This window comes from Myotis nattereri (assembly GCF_964212035.1).
Source record: "Myotis nattereri genome assembly, chromosome: 12".
Lineage (NCBI taxonomy): Eukaryota > Metazoa > Chordata > Mammalia > Chiroptera > Vespertilionidae > Myotis > Myotis nattereri.
In genome coordinates this window covers 11,541,152-11,559,053 of record NC_138087.1, presented here as the reverse complement: position 1 = coordinate 11,559,053, position 17,902 = coordinate 11,541,152, and the positions used below count along the sequence as shown (strand labels likewise).

General features: G+C 49.3%; 1 protein-coding gene across 2 annotated transcripts in view; it reads left to right on the top strand.

Annotated features, from left to right (window-relative positions):
* The window catches only part of SLC35D2 (solute carrier family 35 member D2), a 56,105-nt gene extending 38,540 nt beyond the window's left edge, over nucleotides 1-17,565 (top strand). Inside the window, exons 8-12 of one of the 2 annotated variants that reach the window (XM_081104211.1) lie at nucleotides 1-93; nucleotides 4,466-4,533; nucleotides 14,782-14,860; nucleotides 15,840-15,922; nucleotides 16,988-17,565. In XM_081104211.1, the coding sequence (XP_080960337.1) occupies nucleotides 1-93; nucleotides 4,466-4,533; nucleotides 14,782-14,860; nucleotides 15,840-15,922; nucleotides 16,988-17,090 (426 nt within the window). In that variant the 3' untranslated portion in view covers nucleotides 17,091-17,565. The remainder of the gene's footprint in view (nucleotides 94-4,465; nucleotides 4,534-14,781; nucleotides 14,861-15,839; nucleotides 15,923-16,987) is intronic. The other variant, XM_081104212.1, reaches the window with a different exon arrangement.
* The last annotated feature ends 337 nt before the right edge of the window (nucleotides 17,566-17,902 follow it).

Below are 17,902 nucleotides of genomic sequence, written 5' to 3'. Positions count from 1 at the left end.
GAGCTGGGCCAGTACGGAGTGCTCTTCTACAACGCCTGCTTCATGATCGTCCCGGCCCTCATCCTCAGCGCCTCCACCGGGGACCTCCGGCAGGTGAGCCCGCCGCTCTGGCCAGCAGCCGGCCGTTTCCGTATGTAGCCTCCGGTGCCGCTGAAATCAAAGGGGACAGCTTGCGGGGTTCCATGAGAGCGGGATGGCCGACATCCCAGTCATGCCCTTTCCTGGGCCCGGAAGGTGGCTGGAGGCTTTGGGGGAAGCCCCATGAGAGTCCGAGGGTGGGTCTGGCTGCCCCTGCTGGTGTGGGGAGCCTGGGGAAGGGAATTTTGACGTTAAAAGTGAACGTATTTATGTATTACCTTGATCATGGACATTTTAAAACCATTTTAAAAGGAGAGAGAATAACTCAGTGAACTCCGGGGCCCGCCCAGCTTCCACGCTGCTGATCTCTTTCCATGCACCTGGCGCCCCGCCCCCGTGCCTGACTCCCACCCCTGGAATGTTTTAAAGCAAGTTCCAGACATCGAGCCCTTTGTCCCCTTATCCCAGGCTCTGTGTGTAAATCTTGAGAAGGTACTTTTCTTTCGCTGTCGCCCTGCTCCCTCCCGTAGGCGCTGCACACCAGCGAGGGACAAACACGGGGGGGGGGGGGGTGTCAGTGGGAATGCAGGGGGCCCAGCTGGAGAGAGTGGGGGCCGGCTCTTGGGGGGCGATTGGGCCCCAGCAGCGCGGGAATGCCGCCCTGCCAGCCCTGCCGCAGAAGTTGCCAGCCACGCCGCCTCCAGGAGCGTTGCCTGCATCGTAGGCAGATGTTCAAGTTCAAGTGGAACACTAGGTGCCACGCCCCGCTGCGGCCTTAACCCTCGCGCTGCCGGGCCTGGGCGTCCGAGCGGCCGGGCAGCGGTCCTGGAGTTGGCGTCAGCGCGGTGGGGAGCACTCAGGCTGAGGCAGCCCCATCTGCTGTCCTTCCCGGGTTTGAAGGCTGCGGCTCCGGGGCCTCCTGGGCTGATGCAGGGCTGATCATTGTTTCTGAAGCTGAACTGTCTCACTCGCGCAATTCCTCTCGGAAAACCAGGGGGCAGCAGGCGGGCTTGGCAGGGCGCCCCTGGCGTCAAGAGCCATGTCCGTGTTTTCTATGGAGAACTGCCCAGCAGCACCAGCGCTCAGGCAGGGCTGCCCGGCGTAGCGGGGCTCAGTGTTGCCGCGAGCACGCACCCCCTCGGAGGGGCAGGCAGGACGGCTGAAAGCAGTCCCTCCCTCTCAGCGCCATCCGCAGGCTTGGAGCCACGGACGAGGCGAGACTATGAGCCTCGGAGCGGTGGCCCTCGCCGCTCGCCCCATGTCATCGCCACGGGATCGAGTTTTCCTTTGAGTCCCTGAGTCCACCTGTGCTGACAGGTGGCGTTTCAGGGCAGTTGCAGATAAGGCCTGGGTTTCTTCCTTGAAGTAGAAATCTAGAAATTCCTAGAAACTCCTTCAACAGCTGATTGAAACTAAAAGCATTCTTCCCGTGGGAACAATGTCATGAATGGCATGGTGACCAGACACGGAATTTTAGGTGCCTGTGAGCAAACCGGCTGAACAGCGTGTGATGACATGTGCCGCTTCCGCCTGCTCTCCCGCCTCCGTCCGTGTGATCAGGAGCCCCCGGAAGAGCCTTGCGGGTGGAGGGCCTTTCCCCCGCCCGCAGGTGAATCAGGACAGCTTCTCCCCAGGGGTCATTTTCACCGGGGCTGCCTCCGTGTCAGATTGTGCACCAGACACCAGGGAGAAGGACTTTCTGTGCAGAGGTGTTAGTCTGCAGTAGGGCACTGCGCTTTACCCGCCAAGTGTGGTTTGCACCAGGAGTCCATTCGTGAATCAGACTAAATGTCAGCTTCTGTTGTTGGTGGCAGGAGCACTTGCGGAGTCGGTTTTCCTGGCTGACTGGAGGGGGGCAGTGGTGTGTGTGTGGGCGGGGGGTGGGGGGTGAGCCGCTGCGTGGGGGTCCCTCCTGGGCAGCGACTTCACAGGCAGCTGGTCTGCAATAGCAGCGATTGCTCACAGATGGGGCCTCTGTGAAAACACTCAGTGGGTGAACTTTCTTTAGTCATTTGAATCAAAGTACTTATTTATTTTAAAAAATTATTTTAACAATTTAAAATCATAGTTGACACACAGTGTTGTATTAGTTTCAGGTGTACAGTGTATTGATCAGACACTTACGTTGATATGACTTAAGAAGTGATCACCTGGGTAACTCCGGCATCCGTGCCCCTGTAGTGATCACAGTGTTATTGACTATATGCCCCAGGCTGGACTTCACATTCCTGTGGCTGTTTCTATGCCTGGCACTGTGCCAAAGGACATTGAGTGTGTTACAGTTGATGAACTACAAGTATGCCTTTTTATGATTAGAAAGTCCTTAAATGCAAAATGGAAAGGATTCATACACCAACACATTTTTACAGTAATAATAATTGTAAAGGAAGACGTGCTCTATTGTTACTCCTGAATTATTTTCTGTGTTTAAATAAACGTCATGCTACCTTGTTTTTTTAAAATGCTACCCACACGGCCCTGTCATCATGAGAGACAAAGCTAAAGCCTGTCCGACTTTCTGGGGCAAAGCATCCCGCCTCGGACTCAGGAACATTCCCCCGTCGCCCCTGGTTAAGTGGCGTCAGGAACAGAGAGCTTCCACTCACTGTTCACACACATGCCTGCCATCTTCGGGGAGGTCAGTGCTTCAGTTGGGGGAGTATGGTTTCCTCCTGCTCCCCATTTATCTGACTTTCAGACACAGAGCCTCCCGTAGTTTGTTTGGTTTTGACCTTAGTCCTGGCATCAGCCATGGGGATGCTCCTGCCCCTGTGATTGGCCTGGGGCTTGCCACTCAGTATAACAGGTTTGTACTCATTGCATACTTTTCTTTCACAAGTAAGCATTTTTTTTTGAAAAAAGTTTTAAGATGGAGACTTTCCAACCTCTGCAGAAGGAGAGCGAATAGTGTAACAATCCCCGTGTACCCAGCAACCAGTTTCAGAAATTATCAACATTTCATGTGTGACTTTTTTTTTTTTTAATCCTCACCCGAGGATACTTTTTCCATTGATTTCCAGAGAGAGTGAAAGAGAGGGGGAGAGGGTGGGGGGGGGGAGAGAAGGACATTGACGTGAGAGAGACATTGATCGTGCACTGACTGCGGCTGGGCACCCTGCAACCTGGTACATGCCCTTGACCGGGAATCAAACTCCCGATCCTTGGTCCTCAGGCTGACGCGCTAACTGCTGAGCCAAATGGGCCAGAGTGTGTGTGTCTTTTTGATAAGAGAGGTGGGCAAAGCATCACTAATGAAATGATGACAGTGAAGTGTGACAAGGTTGTAGTAATCAGATGAGAGAATTCTACTTAATTGGTTTAAACAATTTGAATTATTAACTTAAGGATTTAAATAATTTTGAACATAAAATTATTAGAACTTGGCTAACAGTATTGCTTAACAGAAAGTGAATAGAACTTAAATTTAATCATGTTATTCAGCAATACTTATGTATAGTCTTGAGTCACCTTAAAATTATTTTGGGAGGCGGGCAAGAGACAAATCATGAATAAATACTCCTTTTTATTGTCACCTGTCATTTCAAGAGGTTTGATTTTATTTTCTCAGCTAGGGACTAAGAGCAGAAAGCGAGTCCTAAACTTCTCTGTCTACTGGCTCCTCCACCAAAGCTATTTATTGCTTCATAAATAGCAAATAATTGTTTACTTGTTTATGATACTTCCTAAGTATTTGCAAATTCTTGAAAACTTAAAGTTTTCTTAAGTTCATAATTAATAATTAATGCCAGTATTATTTTTTAAAATATATTTTATTGATTTTTTACAGAGAGGAAGGGATAGGGATGGAGAGTCAGAAACATCAATGAGAGAGAAATGTCCATCAGCTGCCTCCTGCACACTCCCTACTGGGGATGTGCCCGCAACCAAGGTACATGCCCTTGACCGGAATCGAACCTGGGACCTTTCAATCCGCAGGCCGATGCTCTATCCACTGAGCCAAACCGGTTAGGGCTAATGCCAGTATTATTAATTTTATAATAAACTTTCTTCTAAGGTTATTTTATAGAAAGCAAACCTAACCTGATTTTGTGACTACAATTTTAGTGAAGATTTAATGGTAACCATAGCAACATAGCTACCACTTTGTTCTTGTCACCCGCAAGGTTCTAAACAATTTTATTAAATCCTCAGATCGATTTTTTGAGGAAGTTTTAAGAAAATAATCCTTATTTTGTAAAATGAACCTGAGGTTTTAGAGAAGAAAAGTAATTTGCCCAATCTCACATAACTGGTACTGCCTAGGATTTAAAAAAATACATATTTTCTGTTTGGGAAATTGGTTCCTGTACTAAATAAAATGAACAATTTGGTAAAACCAGTAGAGCTAAACTGTAATGTTATTAATCTCATCATTCGTTTCCTTCAGGCTACTGAATTCAACCAATGGAAGAATGTCCTATTTATCATACAGTTTCTTCTTTCCTGTTTTTTGGGGTAAGAAATCATAGATAAGTACAAGCTTTGGTCTATGGCATCTCTTGACAGGTAATATAAAAAAATACACATTCTCTCTGTTCTGTCAAAATTCCTTTGTTTGGGCTTCTCCTCTTTTCTCCGGAAAGTACCTCTGTAGCAGACGAGTGGACTGGGACCCATGTCACATGCCACATTCTATTCCAAACATGATGTTGCCTATTGATTTCCGACACTTAGTTTGACATGAAGCCAGCAGTTGGACATCCCCCAAGGAGTCCTGGACTGCAAGAGGGCGCAGACCAGGCTAGGGCACCCCCCCCCCAGTGCACGAATGTCATGCACTGGGCTTCTAGTGTTATTATAAACTTGAAGAGAGACTTTTTTTCACTTGAACTTTACTATGTAATCATTCCATGAAGGGAATCAAGAAGTGAGCCCTCTGAGGGAGCTGTCCTGTAAGTGCTGTGGCCTGGGGAGCTGGGTGGGAGCTGTCACTCTCTGGGGCTTGACCCCATCTGTGTACAGTTCCATATACCCCCCCCCCCATTTAATAATGTGCTTTTTAGAAAACAAATACTCTCCTGTTAAAAGTTTTTAATATACTATTTTATCAGTACTCACTTTGCAAATGAAATGTCCTAAAGCATAGTAATTATAGATAAATTAGTAAAAATGATGAAATCATTAACATTTTGGATTTCACCCAACTTTAAGGATGAAAACTTGGTAGGTCTCAGTTTTTTTAAAAATTTAATTAAATCTTTATTGTTCAGATTATTACATTTGTTCCTCCTTTTACCCCCCATAACTCCCCTCCACCCAGTTCCCACCTCACCCTCCGCCCTCACTCGCCACCCACTGTCCTCATCCATAGGTGCACGATTTTTGTCCAGTCTCTTCCCACATCTCCTTCACTCCTTCCCCCCCCCCAAGAATAGCCAGTCCATTCCCTTTCTATGTCCCTGATTCTATTATAATCACCAGTTCATTCTGTTCATCAGATTATTCACTTGATTTTCAGATTCACTTGTTGATAGATGTGTATTTGTTGTTCATTATTTGTATCTTTACCTTTTTCTTCTTCTTCCTCTTCTTAAAGGATACCGTTCAGCATTTCATGTAATACTGGTTTGGTGGTGATGAACTCCTTTAGCTTTTTCTTATCTGTGAAGCTCTTTATCTGACCTTCAATTCTGAATGATAGCTTTGCTGGATAAAGTAATCTTGGTTGTAGGTTCTTGCTATTCATCACTTTGAATATTTCTTGCCACTCCCTTATGGCATGCAAAGTTTCTGTTGAGAAATCCGCTGACAGTCGTATGGGTATTCCCTTGTAGGTAACTGAGTTTCTTTCTCTTGCTGCTTTTAAGATTCTCTCTTTGTCTTTTGCTCTTGGCATTTTAATTATGATGTGTCTTGGAGTTCCTTTTGTTTGAGGTTCTCTGCACTTCCTGGACTTGTAAGTCTATTTCTTTCACCAGGTAGGGGAAGTTTTCTGTCATTATTTCTTCAAATAGGTTTTCAATATCTTGCTCTCTCTCTTCTTCTGGCACCCCCATAATTCGGATGTTGATACACTTGAAGCTGTCCCAGAGGCTCCTTACACTATCTTAGTATTTTTGGATTCTTTTTTCATTTTGCTTTTCCAGTTGGGTGTTTTTTGCTTCTTCGTATTTCAAATCGTTGACTTGATTCTTGCAATCCTCTAGTCTGCTATTGGGAGTCTGTATAATATTCTTCATTTCAGTCAGTGCATGCTTAATTTCTAGTTGGTCCTTTATCACAACATTGAGGGTCTCATTAGATTTCTTGTAGGTCTCATTAAGTTTATCAGCAGTTTCTAGAAAATTCTTGAAAAACCTTAAAAGTGTGGTTTTGAACTCTATATCCAGTCATTTTCTTTCCTCCATTTCTGTCATTTGTGTCCTTTTTCTTTGTCTCCGCATTTTTTATGCTTCACTGTGTTGATAAAGTAGTTTTCTGTGCTAAGTGTTCTCTAGGGCCCAGTGGTTCAGCCCCCCAATTACCTAAGGAGGACACTTTTGGTGCTCCCCCTTGTGGTCTTTGTGCACAGTCTTGTTGTAGTTAAGCCTTGATTGTTGTAGGATCACTGGGAGGAATTGACCTCCAGGCCAGTTAATTGGCTGTGAGAATCAGCTGTGTCTGCAGTGGGAGAACTTCCGTGCTGGAGACACCCTTATGGGGCAAGACTTGCTTCAATGGGGCTTTGGTGCTCACTGAGTCTGCCCCCTGAGTGTGTCCTTTATGGTTCCACAGAGCTGCAAAGTGAATGGTCCCACTCTGACCTCTGGGTACACTGGCTCCTGGATCTCTAGGGAGGTGCTTATCTAGCCTCTGCCTGAGGCTATCCAGCAAAAGCCTCCCTACAGGGCTTGGGTGGGGTGGGTACCATGGGATCAACAGGGCAGGGCTGGCAGTTATGGCTGCTCTCAGAGGCCCCGCTTCTCAGTGTCTCGGCAATCGCTGCAAGCCCCTTCGAGAGAAAGCTGCCCTCGAGTTCCAACCGATGCCAGACAGTCCCACTTCTCCCGTATGAGTCTGGGTCCCCAGAGACTCGCCTGGAACTGGAGCTCAGAGCCTGAGACTCCCTCCCGATTGAAAACGACAGCCGCGCCCTCAGCCACCAGCCCGCTCTGTGTGCACCTCTGTACCTTAGTATTTTACTTTCGCACTGCGCTTCCTCTGAGTCTCGGTATGCTTTTCTCTTTCCTTCTAGTTGTAGAATTTCCACTCAGCAAGTCTTCCTGTGGTTCTGGATGGTGTCCGTTCCGTCTTTTAGTTGTATTTTTGAAGTGGTTGTTCGAGGCAGCAAACTCCAGTGTTTACCTATGCCACCATCTTGGTTTCCAGGTCTCAGTTTTTTAAGTAGGTCTTTTGAGGACACAAAAATCATCACATCAATCCACCAGCTAAATGTCTGAACTGTGGAATCAGATGGTCTGTGTTTCAGTTGTGGCTTTGCCACTTATTATCAACTAGAGGCCCGGTGCACAAAATTCATGCACAGGGTCGGGGAAGGGTGTCCCTCGGCCCAGCCTGCACCCTCTCCAATCTGGGACCCCTTGGGGGATGTCCGATTGCTGGTTTAGGCCCAATACCAGGGATCAGGCCCAAACCAGCAGTTGGACATCCCTCGCACAATCCGGGATTGCTGGCTCCTAACCTCTCGCCTGCCTGCCTGATTGCCCCCTAACTGCTCCCCTGCTGGCCTGGTTGACACCTAACTGCTCCCCTGCCGCCCTGATCATCCCCAACTGCCCTCCCCTGCTGGCCTGATTGCCCCCTACTGCCCTCCCTTGCCAGCCTGATCGCCCCCAACTGCCCTTTCCTGCAGGCCTGGTCACCCCTAACTGCCCTCCCCTGTTGGCCTGATCTCGCCCCCAACTGCCCTCCCCTGCTGGCCTGATGGCCCCCAACTGCCCTCCCCTGCCGGCCTGGTCACACCCAACTGCTCTCCCCTGCAGGCCTGGTTGCCCCCAACTGCCCTCCCCTGCCGGCCATCTTGTGATGACATTGCACGTGACACCACCTAGGCTTTTATTATATAGGATGGTTCTTGGTTAAATTATTTAACCTTGTCGAGCCTCCGTTTCCTTACTCTAAACTGGGAACAATGAGCTAAACTTTAGCTGCTGAAGTATCTGATTTATAAGGTGGGCTTCTGTGAACTGCATGAGCAAAGAGCACTTAGAACAGTGCTAGACACATATAGAAATGCTCAATAAGTATTAATACAATATATAATATTATTGTTAATATTTCTGTTTCTTGAGGCCAGCCTGTTCAGTTTGGCTGTCCTCCCTCTCTCTCTCTCTCTCTCTCTAATTCTCACCTGAGAATATGGTTTTATTGATTTTAGAGAGAGGAAGGGAAATAGAGAGAAACATTGATCGGTTGCCTCCTGTACCCACCCCAACCGGGGATCAAACCCGCAACCTAGGTAGGTGTCCTGCCCAGAAATCAGACCTGCAACCTATGGGACGACGCTCCAACCAACTGCACCACGTGGCCAGGGCTTGCTGTCCTTTGTTCATTCCGGATAGATTTGGGTCCACCTTAGCATGGATTTGAGAGTTTTCTTCTGTGGTGTGCACTTTACTCCAGGGTCCAGTGTTCATTCTGAAGCTGCTCTAGAGAGAAGCTTCCATTTTGGCCTGGAGGGTTTTCCAGAACTTTCTGCAGTTTCCCATCTAAAGGACACTGGGATGGGCCCATTGCTGCTTCGCTGTAGTAGCAACCAGTGTGAGCTCTGAGAACGTCCTTGGGTTTCAGAACAACGGGCGCTGGGCTCGGGCTGTCCCTTCTCTCAGGTCCCTGCTCAAGGGGCGTCCACCCCAGACCCCAGAGGCCTCAGACCCTCAGCCTCCTACTTCTAGGCGCTGCTTTCAGGTTTGCATTGCAAACTTTTTCAACCACCAAACCTCTATTCCAAGTTGAAAATAAATTTAAAAAATTATAACACTTTAAAAATGTGATTTAAAAGCCAATGGAATGGTGAAGAAGAGGGGCTTTTCTCTGGAGAAATGGTGAAGGACTCGGCGTTAAGAAATGCTGTTTGTAATCAGGAGTTTGTGAACAAAGCGTGTGACGGAGTGAAAGTGTGTCAGGAAGATAAGCAGGGCTGTGGGAGCGAAGATGGTAAAACACAGACCGGAAGTGAGCTGAGCCGCGGGATTTTAACAGCTGGTTCTGCAGGTCTTCTTAATCTCGCTGAGAAATGACAGGTTCCGATTCACTGATACCAGCCACGGGCACCCGCCCCCAGGCCCGAGGACAATTATCCTAATATGTTTCTGCCCCAGTAACAGGCCCTTTAATCTCACGGAAGCAGTAATATATTCCTTAATAAAAACACAAAAGCATCAAGTTTCCCTACTCAGGGGATAAAAAGTATTCTATTCTTTGAACTGTCATTGATACTGGCGAGATGCGGCATACGAGAGAAACAGGATGCTGTGGATTGCTGGGCGATGGGACGACAGAGCTCTGAGGTTTGCAGATATTGCCATAATTCCCCAGCAAACAAATCTTAGTGTGTGATCGATGCTCTACAGTGATGGCGAACCTATGACACGCGTACTCATTTTTTTGGTTGATTTTTCTTTGTTGAATGGCATTTAAATATATAAAATAAATATCAAAAATATACATCTTTGTTTTACTATGGTTGCAAATATCAAAAATTTCTATATGTGACACGGCACCAGAGTTAAGTTAGGGTTTTTCAAAATGCTGACACGCCGAGCTCAAAAGGTTCGCCATCACTGCCCTAGGAAGACGGGCCCTATTCATCCCATGACCAGCGTCCTCACACATCACAGAGGCCTGGGGTTGGAGAGTCCTACCAGAGATGGCAAGATGAGAATTCTTGACATTCTTTGAAACCTGGAATTATAGAACAGCAATGTTCTGGGTACCATTGTGGTCGGTGCAGGAGTGTTCAAGTGCGTTTTAGTATCTGAACATCTGTTTTGAATTTCTATATACGCTTGTGCATGGGATGGTAGCCAGAGCAGGTTGTAAATGAGGCCATTTAAGTTCTGTTTGTGACTGCCACCAGCGTGCCAGGCAGGCTTGGGTAAATATTTGTGTATGTGTGTCATTTGCAGAAACAGGAAGAAACCTTTGAGCAGGGGTTCTGGTCCAGGATTGTCCACATGGGCACCTCTATCCCTTGGGCATAGCTGGCATCTGCTATCTAAATAGATGTATATCATATACTAGTGGACTGGTGCATGAAATTCGTGCGGGGGGGTGGGGGGGTGGTGTCCCTCAGCCTGGCCTGCACCCTCTCCAATCTGGGAACCCTTAGGGGATGTCTGACTGCCGGTTTAGGCCCGATCCCATGGATCAGGCCTAAACCGGCAGTCAGACATCCCTCTTGCAATCAGGGACTGCTGGTTCCTAACCCCTCACCTGCCTGCCTGCCTGATTGCCCCTAACCACTCTGCCTGATAGCCTGCTCACCCCCAACTTCCTCCCCTACTGGCCTTCTCACCTCCAACTGCCCCCTCCCACTGGCCTGCTTTCCCCCAACTGCCCCCTACCCCCGCCAGCCTGCTTGCCCCCAACTGCCCCCCACCCCTGACCGGCCTGATCAACTCCAACTTCCCTCCCTTCGTGGCCTAATTGCCCCTAGCTTCCTCTGCCTTTCCCCTGCCACCATGGCTTTGTCTGGAAGGTCTCCGGGAAGGTCTCCCAGTCTAATTAGCATATTACCCTTTTATTAGTATAGATCTGCTATTATTTTTCAAATGGACACAGATGATATGCAATTTAAAAAATGCAGAATGGAAAAAAGCTGCTGAGTATTTGCAGTGCTTTTAAATATCTTTGCATTTTATTCATCCACAGGTGCCCAAATCAAAACTATCATATGCAGGTCGGCTTTTTGGTGTTAAAAGTGGTGTGGTTTCCTTTGGACTGAGTTAATAGAAGTTCTTTTAGTTTAGAACCTGGGTCTTTACCAAAGGATTGCACAGGTACTTATTTGCATATAGAAATACATTATGTTTCTTAGGAAAAAAAACAACACTACTTTGATCTCAGTGGTTTTATATTTATCCTCTTTGGGGACACCTAGTGGTTACACTAAGAAGTGCAGCCTTTCTGTGGAGATGCCATCTGTTACCAAGATCTGCTGGCTAATTCAGACCCCCCCCACCCCCCCACCCCCGCCAATGCCCAGGATGTTAGAGAGGGGGCTCCTCCCCAGCTGGCCAGTGAGTATCCTGGTTGCCCACACTCGTGGTAGATGGACATTGGAGTCTTAGATCCAAGGTGTCCATGATTCTGAACACAGCCCAGATGGTTTCACTAAAGTGTGGGATGGAGAAAATGCATGACCAGAACCCTGGGATAGGAACCAAAGTGAAAATAAAACTAAAGGAGGTCCATGCTGGCCCTGGTGTGAGGCCGCAGTGCCGGTGAGGAAGCCTGCTGGATGCTTTCCTGTGTCCGAGTTGGGGTGGTCCCCTGCCCTGGGCTGCTCTCTCTGATGTAGACTCGGAGCTCCTGCAGAGCAGGTGCTGGGGGCACTGTCTCTTACCCCCGGGCCCAGCAGAGCCACCACTCACAAAGGCTGTGCTTTTTAATCTTTTCATTTTATGCATGAGCAGGATTATTCATAGTTCCTCAGGGCTCTACATTAATGTTGAATTTATTAAAAATGTAAAAATTAAAACGGAGATTTTGTTAAGCCTTTAATATATAAATACTGCTGTTCTATTTATAAAGCCAGTAATTTTTGCATGAACATAATTTTACTTTCATTATTTGATTAATGGTTTGTTTTCTAAAGTTTAACTGATTAAAATCTCCTAAACAATTTACTATAAATTAGTTCCATTTACAACTTAGTGAATTAAAAGGTTTTTATCCTTTTAAAACTGCATTTACAATCTGCTTTACCTGATTTCCCCCAGTAATTTCAGGCCCTAATGCGGCCCTAGCAAAGCTGACGAACCTGGTGGCTTTGCACAGCCAAGCAGCCCTTTGAGACCTAAGAAACCAAAGTTGAAAATGTCGTAAATCAGCTTCTTTTCAACATGCGAGTAGCGTGTACCAATTTACTCAGATTCCCCGACTCCTTTCAGATGAAACCTGCAAGTCTGTCAGCTGCACATTTCAAATTAAAGCCACACAGACCAAGATGGCGGCTTCTCTCACTTGTCAAATTATTGCAATTACCTCGATAACAGACATTTTCCAGAGAATTACAAAATTGAAAGATTGTAATTGAGTCTGTTCGTCAGCTTTATGTTAACGCATGATGTACTTTAATCTTTGTTCTCTACCACCCCTGCTAATCTACACTAATAAAAGACAAACATGCAAATTGACCTTACCTCTGCTATGCCTTAAGCCATGCCCACCAGCCAATCAGAGCAACTATATGCAAATTAACCCAACCAAGATGGCGGCCGGCAGCCACAGAGCTGGAGCAAGCAGGAGGCCTGGTTGCCCCAGTGATGGAGGAAGCCAAGCTTCCCGCCTGCCACAGCAGGCTCTGGACTCCACTCAAGGCAACAAAGTTTCAATTATAGAAGATAAATAAACCCCAGATACCTGCTTTTAGCCGGCTGTGGCCAAGGAGCTGGAGCGAGCAGGAGGCTTGGGTTGCCCCTGGTGATGGAGGAAGCCAAGCTTCCTGCCTGCCCTGGCTGGCTCTGAGCTCTACTTAAGGCTACAAAGTTTCAATTATAGAAGGTAAATAAATTCCAGAATAAAAAAAGAAAAGAAAAAAAGGAGAGGCTGGGAGCTTCTGTCGCCAGGGGGCTTGGCCAGCCTGAAAACGGCCCCCAGCCCCTCACCCAGACTGGACAGGCACCCCAGTGGGGACCCCTCACCCTAAAGAATGTGTGGCCAGCCTGCAAACAGCCCTCAGCCCCTCACCCAGGCTGGCCAGGCACCCCAGCGGGACCCCCACCCTGATCCGGGACACCCTTCAGGGCAAACCAGCCGGCCCCCATCCGTGCACCAGTCCTCTATCCTATATAATAAAAGGGTAATATGCAAATTGACCCTAACAGCAGAACAACTGGGAATGACTGGTCACTATGACACACACTGACCACCAGGGGGCAGATGCTCAATGCAGGAGCTGTCCCCTGGTGGTCAGTGCGCTCCCACAGGGGGAGCTTTGCTCAGCCACAAGCCAGGCTGACGGCTACCAGTACAGCGGTGGTGGCAGGAGCCTTTCCCGCCTCCTCAGCAGCACTAAGGATGTCTGACTGCAGCTTAGGCCTGCTCGCCGCTGGCAAGTGGACGTCCCCCGAGGGCTGCCAGAGGGATGTCTGACTGCCAGCTCAGGCCCAATTCCCCAGGGAGCAGGCCTAAGCCAGCAGATGGACATCCTCTGAGGGGTCCCAGACTGCAATAGGGCATAGGCCAGGCTGAGGGACTCCCCTGAGTGCACAAATTTTTGTGAGTGGGCCTCTAGTAAAATAATAAACGTCTCAGACCAAACGCCATTACTGTTCTGATTCTCACTAGCAGTGAGAGTTCTGGGCCTGGACTGGAGACTGAGCGCTGACTTTCCGCAGGATTTATCCTCCAGGCATACTGGCTGAGTCCTGTCTTAGGGTTCCCTCTGCTCCTGCCTTCCAACTGGGATTTGGCTTTAAAATCCAGTGTTGTTCTCTCCCTCCCCCGCCCCCCGCCCCGTATTGATTGTGATCTCTGTCAGCATTTAATCACCCGATTCAGGTGGGTGGTATGTCGCACCCCACTTGGGTTGAAGCCAGTTTCCTTGACTCCTTGGTTGAAATGAATCTCTTTCTTCCTGTCCCTGTGGCTGGGTTGTAGATTCTCTCCTGGGCGGGTATATTCTCCTGTCTGGTGCCTGGGCACAGTCTGTGGTCATTTCATTGACAAGTGGGTATGAAATACTGACAGGGTCGACTGCCTGTCACGTTAACTTTGGTAATAGGTGCAGGGGCGTCACTGACATGGACACCCATTCACGTCCATCGCCTTTGTCCAAAGCCAGCAGCTACTCGCCGATTTTCCCTCCTGACACCTGTGCTTCTCAGCGCTGGCTGCTCATGGGCTTCCTCACGGAGCCGAGACCGCCTGCGGCCCCCCGCCCCACTGGAAGGAGGGCTCTGCCAGGCACCACTGTGTGGAAAAGGGCACCAGGTGCCTGGCTGGTGGCCAGGGGTTAGAGTGCGGGCTGTGCACTGGAGGCTCTCAGGTTCAATTCCCAGTCAAGGGCACGTACCTGGGTTGCAGGTTCTATCCCTGCCCCGGTCGGAGCATGTGCAGGAGGCAGCTAATCAATGTGTCTCTCTCACATCGATGTTTCTATCTCTCTGTCTCTCTCTCTCCCTCTCTCTCCCTTCCTCCCTTCTACTCTCTCTAAAACAACAAATCAATGGAAAAAATATCCTCGGGTGAGGCTTAACAACAACAAAAAAGTGCACCAGGTGATTCTGATGCACAGAGAGGATTAAAACCCAGGGCTGTCGTGTGGCTGTCAAACAAAAGATTTCAGATCGTTTAAAAAAATCTCATTGTTCTTACCCCTTTCTGAGGAAACATGAGTGGGAAAGAGACAGACAACATGGAAAAGGCACTTAAGGTAGGAAGTCTGGCAAATGCATGACGGACCATTCTCCTGTGAAAGGGCAGAGTTAAAAAGACGTTTTAATATGTAGGCTCTAAAGCCCATTAAAGTGCCCGCGGGGTCACTCGCCGACTGAGGCAGCCCGTGGTTCTCAGTGCTCAGGTGTCGCTCCCTCGCAGGTTCCTGCTGATGTACTCCACCGTGCTGTGCAGCCACTACAACTCGGCGCTGACCACCGCCGTGGTGGGAGCCATCAAGGTAAGGGGTGAAGCCGGCCGGGGGTGTGGAGTGGAATCGGGACTTCCCGGGAGCCCAGTCTTCGCCGTCGGAACCGAGTTTGATTTTATTGTTATTAATTAATGGAGTAAGAAGGGAGGCTGTGACATTTCCACCTGTGCCTGGGCGATCACTTCCTCCGTCCTCTAACCCAGAAAACGGAGGGAGGACTAGCTCATTGGAAAAGGGGAGGCACATTATGACGTTTTAATGGGGGGTCGTGCAGGGGCATGGTCTGGGAAATGGAGTCAAAAGCTGAAACATGGCCAACCTCCCGCGCTCACCGAGACACCCTGCCATCTGCACGTTGGTTTCCTGGGAGGATCTGCCGGCGAAGAGCGGGAGCCCTTGTGAAGAGGGCCGCTCAGTGACAAGGTGCCCCGCTCACGTGGGCCCTGGGTGTGTGTGTGTGTGTGTGTGTGTGTGTGTGTGTGTGTGTGTGTGTGCAGGCAGCTGAGGGCACACATGGATGAAGAGGACAGGCATCTGCGTTCGCTTCCACGTTGCTTTGTCTTTCTACTCACGTGGACGAGGTGGGGAAGCTGCCTGGGCCCGGGAGGCTGTCCGCAGGCTGCCCAGAGGCCTCCTGGGATTCGCGGGGCAGAGCGCGGCCTGGAATTGATGAGACGTCTCTGCTCCGTTCAAGTTTAGGGTCGATGTAATGAAAGTTCACGACCCAGTGATGGTAGAGAGATGGGGTCTGGAAAGTTGGTTATTACGCAACTCTTACCTCTGCTTCCTGTGTGTGAAGCATGAATAATGCCATCTTCTGTGATTGCCGTGCCACAGTTCACTTCTCTTTATTTATCTGCAATGGAGTTTTATTCATTCACCCAACATTCTGTGAGCACCTACTGTGTGCAAAGCAACTAAAAGACTTAGTTTCAGATTTCACCATGGACATGTATTTTCCCCCTAAATTCTTCACTTTAAAAATGACTGACTGTCTCTTTCCCTGCAGAACGTATCCATTGCCTACATTGGGATGTTAGTCGGTGGAGACTACGTTTTCTCTGTGTTAAACTTCATAGGGTTAAATATTTGGTAAGTGGGGGTTTTAAGTGAACTCATTTTTGCAAAATATGAATTTGTAAAAGTCTGACTAATCTATAATAATAAAAGCATAATATGCAAATTGACCGAACGACTGAACAGCAGAACGACCGTCCGGATGACCACGCTATGACACGCACTGGCTCCAGGCCAGCCAAGGTGGATGTGATGTGATTGGTTGAGGGGCCCCGCCATCGCCTCACGATCGCCCCGCAGAGGGAGGCCCAGGCCAGCCAAGCGATCGCACACCACGCCTGTTGCCCAGAGAGGGAGGCGACCAATGGTGGGGGGAGGGGGGTGCAGCACCGCACAGATAGCAGGCAGTGGCAGTGGTGGAGGCAGGGCCAGCTGCCAGCAACCGGGGGAAGGAAAGCCCCGATAGGCCCTGATTGCCAGCCAGGTCTAGGGACCCTACCCGAGGGGTCTCGGATTGCGAGAGGGCGCAGGCCAGGCTGAGGGACACCCCCTCCCCCTGCCCATGCATGAATTTTGTGCACTGGGCCTCTAGTGTGTTATAAGTGAAGGAGTAGTGTTTTGACATGCCAATTTCTAAGATAATTTCACTTAAACCACTCAGCTCATCTGTTTCCCCTCATGTGTCAGGAGTAATGAACATTCCAGGGCTGAGGTCAGCTTTAATCCACGGGCCTTCCTCCCGGAAGAGCCCCCGTCTGTCTCCCTCTGGTGCAGTGGCCTCGTTAAACTCATGCAGGTCAAAGCGCCACATGCTGAGAATAGCAGGAGGGAAGACCAAGATACTCTTAAAGGGCATTTTGGGGTCCCAGACATGGGGTGCTATTTTAGGATAAGAATGTATAGTTTATTCAGTAATAACCAAGTGCTTATTTTCTCAACCAAGTTCTGTGTTAGATTTGATCTACTCTTTTTTTTTTTTTCTGCCCTCAAAGATTTCTGAAATAAGAGGGGTAATTCTCACCAAGTAACCTACAAACAGGGATAACACGGGGCTCGTAGCTCCCTTCCGAGGAAGCTGACTGCGTACAGAGGTGGGGCAGCTGCCGGGGTTCTTTATCCTCCCCTTTCTCCCCCTCTCAGCATGGCGGGGGGCCTGCGCTACTCCTTCTTAACCCTGAGCAGCCAGTTGAAGCCGAAACAGCCTGTGGATGAGGAAAACATCCCCCCGGATTTGAAGAGTTAGACTCGGGCAGCCTGGCGGCTGAGGGGTTGTTCCGACCTTGGACGTGGGCCGGCCTCTGGTCAAAGCAAGAAAAGGAACATCTGCAAAACGCAAAGAGAACCTACCTCGCGCGCTGCCAAGGGAGCCACGTGGCCGGAGAACTGCGTCTGGGCAAAGCCTCGCGGCCGAAAGGGAATCTCGGAATAAGCCAGGGGGTAACGGGCTGTCCCAGGGGGTGCGGCCGCTCTGCTGTCCCGGGGCTGCAGGTGCCTGCAAGGCGCTGGGAGGGCGATGGCTTTCTCACCAGCACCTCGGCCTTCATGGCAAAGGTCCCAGCCGAGGCGGTGACTGAGTGCTGTTTGGTTTAAACAGGCGCATCTTTATTTTCACAAAATTACCCAATTAACTGCCAGTACAGACACCTGTTAGCTTCGATTCCGCCTTACATGTTGGTGTTTTCCCAATCGTCAAAGTGAAATAAACAATAATCCATACGCACGCCTCCTGCTGTGTGTGACATTACGGTGGACAGGCAGGAAAAGGGCCGGTTCTTCACTCTGCCTGGGGGGTGACCTTCCTTTTAAGGCCTGTGCTGGGGAAAGGTACAGAACAGCCCGGTGGAACACACACAAGACCTCGCGTGCCCTGTGATGTCTCAGTGGGTCACCTCTCTCCTCGTCTCCCCCCAGGCGTGTTCAGGGGCTGTGACAGTCAGACCATGTGCACTTTAACCAGAGGCCTGTTTCCTTCCCTCAGCCTGTCTGGCTGCCAGGCCCGAGATGTGGGAAGGCCCCCTAGTGGATGTGAGTTATTATTACTCTTCCATCACAAGC